This window comes from Merops nubicus, unplaced genomic scaffold, assembly GCF_000691845.1.
Source record: "Merops nubicus isolate BGI_N331 unplaced genomic scaffold, ASM69184v1 scaffold16965, whole genome shotgun sequence".
NCBI classification, from domain to species: domain Eukaryota; kingdom Metazoa; phylum Chordata; class Aves; order Coraciiformes; family Meropidae; genus Merops; species Merops nubicus.
The window spans coordinates 1-4,894 of NW_008611781.1; the positions used below are offsets into that span (position 1 = coordinate 1).

The following is a 4,894-nucleotide window of genomic DNA, read 5'->3' on the forward strand; positions in this document are numbered from 1 at the left end:
GCAATCAAGAAAACTTTAGCTCGGTATCTTTTCCTTTGGAAAGCAGCAAATTCCCTTTTAATCTATTTTAAAATATTTTTAACACGCACAAAAAGATTCTTGTTCCCCTGTAATCAACTTACACAAAAAATAATATCCTGGTCCCTTTGAGATTTTTTTTTTTTCCTCCATGATTGTTGCTTACATCATTCTGGTTCCTCTTGATTTTATTACCTCATCTTAATAATAACAACTTTTAATTCTACCTTTCTTTTGAGGCTGATTATCTTTTAATGTATTTTTTTTTTTCCTTTGTAAAACCCACGCTGTTTTCCTTCTCTTGGTCACAACAATCCTTAGTCTTGTTTTGTGTGGTGCTTCTTATTTTTTCCCCTGATTTTACTTACTTTATATCTAAGAACCAACCTGTTCCATGCCTGGTATAAAGCTGTGGCCATCCCCTTGGTGTAACAGCGCTCTGACACACACCACTAGAACCTGCTGGGATGGTTGTGGGGTGGGCCAATCAAACAGAGTTGGTTTTGTTGTTCCTTTTGGGTCCTGTTGGACACTTTCTCCTCTGGGAAGTCTTTAACAGCCTGGCCTTGCTCACAGTTTTTCCCCATAGCTCCTGAGAAGACAGCAGAGATGTCCCAGCGTGGCACTGCAGAGATCCCTGCTGAGCACCTCAATTTTTCTCTTTCATTCCAAGCTTTCGGTTCAGAGAGACTCTGAAAAAAACATTCAGCCTGTTTTCTCAGCAAGCTGGGTGTTGTTTGCATGCTCCTTCTGGTTTTTAACGTGGCCTTGTTACCCCACAGGTGTTGTACAAAGAGGAGCTGGGGACAGGAACCCCCATACCTGTCACTCCTGAGGTGGAGAGAGTCAAACGCAACCAAGAACACATTAGCTCGGTATTTTGGGGAGGAGCAGCCACATTCCCTTTAACTCCACTCAAACAGCACTTCTTTAACCTCTGTGAAAAATGCACAAGCCCCCTCCTTGCTTCCATGTAATCAACTTATAAAAGCATCCCTCCTTCTTCACTGTACTGTATTTCTCCAGCGTTCCTGACCTAACACTTCTTCATATGTATAATTATTCACATGATCCTAAATATTTTTAACCATTTTGCTCCCTTTTCCAACTTCCTTTCTCTTTTTTTTATGTGTGTTGGGTTTTCTCAATCCTACCAGTTTCCTGTTTTAATGCTGTTATCATAGAAGAGGGAGGGTCTGACTTTCTCACAGGCTTCAGTGGTACTCTAGAAGCTTCTCTCCACCCTGAGAACTTATTGTTTGATGTAAGAGGGTTCTGTGCTGGATTTGCCACCCCTACTGAGATTAAACCATAGACCTCTTTGCCCTCAAACCCTCCCGGGTGAAATCCTGCCCTCCTTGCCTCCAGGGGTAGCTTTTGGGGCACGTGAAAGCAGTCTGAGCTCCAGCAGGCTCAGCTATTTGCCTGGATGTTGGATGTGATGATCATTGAGTTGTGATTGTGTTCTTGGCTGCTTTTTGTTGCCACACAGGTGTTGTACAAGGAGAGTGTGGGGACAGGAACCCCCACCCCAGTCACCCCAGAGATGGAGAGGGTCAAACGCAATCAAGAGATCTGTAGCTCGGTACTTTGCTAAGACAAAAAAGTTCCATTTAACTCGGTTTAAAAGAATATTTTTAACAGTTTTAATAAACGGGTGTGGTAACACAAAAATAACACAGCCCTCAGCCCTAAGGCAGCTGACTTTGTACTCCTGGTTTACAGTGGTGACTTGTTTTCTTGGTTCTTCAGTGGTTTTAATGCCCTCTTCTAATCCTAAAAACACTTAACTCCACTCATTTTCCTCTGCAGTGCTGACTTTTTATCTTTTAATGATCATTTACCTATTCTTAACATCCTCAGCCCTCCATAGGGTACTTCTGTGGTCTCATTTCTGTTCTACTCACACTATTGATGACGAGTTAAAAAGCCAGTGTGCCAAACCCTCCTTCTCTAGCAATATATTGCTTTAAAAAAAATATAGAATATACATCTGGAGAAAAGAAACACCAGAAGAAAAAGCCTTGGGCTCGACTTGTGTTTGCAGACAGCTTTTTATTTACTCTTGCTCTCTTTGGCTCCTTCTTTCTGTCTCATAGGTGTTGTATAAAGAGAACATAGGGAAAGCCACCCCCACCCCTGTCACTCCCGAGATGGAGAGAGTCAAACGCAATCAAGAAATCATTAGCTCGGTATTTTGCACAGGAAACTCCTTTCCTAAAGAGCTGAATGAAGCGTTTAACGGGCTTGCTAACTTCACAAAAAGAGGCTGCCTCGGAGCATAAACCTCGGTGCTCACACACAACCTTCTGTTTAACACGGTCTGAGGCAGGGCTCGGCTCCAGCTAGGTTTGCTTTGGGGTGGGGTTTTTTTTTGGATGGATATTGATTTTCTGCCTTTTTTTTTTTTAATTTTAACCCTTCCTTACTACAAGCTTGTGTCTGTTGATTCCATACAGGCAGATTAAAGGCAAAGCTGGTGTTGCTTCTTCAGGGACCAGCACTCTGCCCCAGATCTAACCCTTTCTAAAGCTGTATTTTACTTGGCTTTCATTTTGTGGGTGTTTTTTTTTGATTTTGTGGTTATTTTGGTTTGGTTTTTTTTTTCCTTTTCTTGGCTGTGCCTTTATAATGGATACTCCCTTGTATCCTGTAGGTTTTGTACAAAGAAAATGTGGGGAAAGTGACCCCAACACCAATCACTCCAGAGATGGAGAGAGTCAAACGCAATCAAGAAATCATTAGCTCGGTACCTTAAAAACAGATATATTTATCTTAACTTTGTGCTTTTATCTTACTCAAGTTAACATTCTAACTACCTACTGAAAGTTGATTTTGAGTTTTAAAAATATATATATATTTGTTTCTGCAAATTAATCGTCCCTCCAATAAAATGAGCTTAGTGTTAACAGCCTGAGCCAGGCACTTACTTAGGCCTTTTCTACAGCTCTGTCTGTGCACCTCTGGGCTCTATCCAGACAACCTCAAGAGCTTAGCATCCCTTGGTGAGGACATTCAGCTTTGTCTCTTGTTTAAGCTTTTCAGGGGTATTTGGCTTTAGTGAAGAACAAACAAACAAGGAACTTGAGCACCCCACTTGGAAAAAGCCACATCTGGGACCCACGTGAGAGTGGGTTGCTGTGACAGGTGACTTTATGATCCCTGAAATGGGCTGACCCAAAAGGAACAAGACTGTTCCTGTTCTGGGTGGCCCATCAGTGGTGGCTTCATGGACAGAGGAGAGGTGTAGGTGTAGCAGTGCAGTGACACCAGCCACCCAGCCTCAACACCCTTCTTTATTTAGCTGCCCAACGTCAGCGTGGCAACAAAACTCCCTCCTCCCCCCAAAAAAGGGCACAAATGGCTTCAAATACAGACAGCACAGCAGGTAAAGCATTTCTGAAGTAGTTCTCTAGGGCCAGGAGGAGCTTCCTTGAACCCAGGGAGAGGTCATCATAGCTGCAGCTGGATAGAGCCCATCTTTTTTAACCAGCAAAATAACAAGCTGGCCTTTTCTAGTTTCCCTGGCCTCCCCATCCTCACAGCAGCAGATGTTTGGCTTTTGTGCAGTGCTCCTTGGCATCATCAGCCCTGACTTGTCTGAGATTGGATAACAACGTAACACTTTGTGTTCAGATCCTTTTGCTTTCGGGGGTTCTTTTTTTTTTTTTTAAGATCCCAGACACATCTTCTGTACCCCACAGGTGTTGTACAAAGAAAACCTGGGGCGAGCAACCCCCACCCCAATCACTCCAGAGATGGAGAGAGTCAAACGCAATCAAGAACACATTAGCTCGGTATTGTCTGGAAGAAATCAAGGGGATATAACAGAGCACTTCTTTTTTTAATAACTTTACACTGCCTGGTTTTCTTTAACACTGATTTTTCACCCCCAAAATAGAAAGTAATCTTTTAAAATTCTAGTATTTAAAAGGTTTTGTTTTTGGTGTTTTTTTTTTTCCCGATTAACTTTTTAATACCATTATTCCTCTGAGCTTTGTTTTTCCTTTGGTAACGAGTGGTGTTGACCCTAAACCCAGTAACAGGATGGTTTTGAGTTGGTGCAGCTGTGACTCTGAGTTACTCTGTGATCTGTAGGTTGTGTACAGAGAAGGCTTAGGGAAGGCAACGCCCACGCCGGTCACTCCAGAGATGGAGAGGGTCAAACGCAATCAAGAACACATTAGCTCGGTACTGAAAGCAGACAGACAACCCCCTAATACCAAAAATAACCATTCTGAACCAAAGCTCCACTTCTAATTCAGCCTTATTTTCTCTGTTTTCCTTAGTTTTGCCTATTTCTCCCTTTGATTCTTACCTTTTACTCTGGCCAATAACTCTCTAGATGCTTTACTTCCCAAGATCTTTTCTCCCCCCTGCAGAGATGAATATGCTTAAACCATAACACCAGTTAAACAGGAGCCAGGGACTGGCCCAGTCTGACCTGTGGACCCCTTGTCTGTACACTGCAGGTCCTGTACAAGGAGCAGCTGGCAAAAGGAACCCCAACACCACTGACCCCAGAGATGGAGAGAGCGAAACGCAACCAGGAGAACATCAGCTCGGTAAGTTCTGGTCTGCCAGGAAAGGAAAACCTGTTAAAAAGTGACATTTCCATTCCTGAACCAGCAGTGCAGAGGTGAACACAACCACCTGGCTGCCCAGCTTGGAAATGTGAAGCTGGTTTTACTGGTCTTAAACTGCATGACTGTATGTGTCTTATACCATATGTCGGAGGGGCTGGAGCGTGGCCAGAGAAGGGCAACGAAGCTGCTGGGGAAGGGTCTAGAGGCCAAGTGTGGTGAGGAGCAGCTGAGGGAGCTGGGGGTGCTGAGCCTGGAGCAAAGGAGGCTCAGGGGAGACCTTCTGGCTCTGC

At 43.7% G+C, this 4,894-nt stretch overlaps 1 protein-coding gene across 1 annotated transcript in view; it reads left to right on the forward strand.

The window, feature by feature from the left end:
- Positions 1–800: 800 nt before the first annotated feature.
- LOC103773947 (nebulin-like) overlaps positions 801–4,894 on the forward strand; it is a gene marked incomplete at its 5' end in the record, with an annotated part of 7,760 nt that continues 3,666 nt past the window's right edge. The window contains 7 exons of the mRNA XM_008941330.1: positions 801–893; positions 1,511–1,603; positions 2,118–2,210; positions 2,675–2,767; positions 3,723–3,815; positions 4,117–4,209; positions 4,491–4,583. Of these exons, the coding sequence (XP_008939578.1) occupies positions 801–893; positions 1,511–1,603; positions 2,118–2,210; positions 2,675–2,767; positions 3,723–3,815; positions 4,117–4,209; positions 4,491–4,583 (651 nt within the window). The remainder of the gene's footprint in view (positions 894–1,510; positions 1,604–2,117; positions 2,211–2,674; positions 2,768–3,722; positions 3,816–4,116; positions 4,210–4,490; positions 4,584–4,894) is intronic.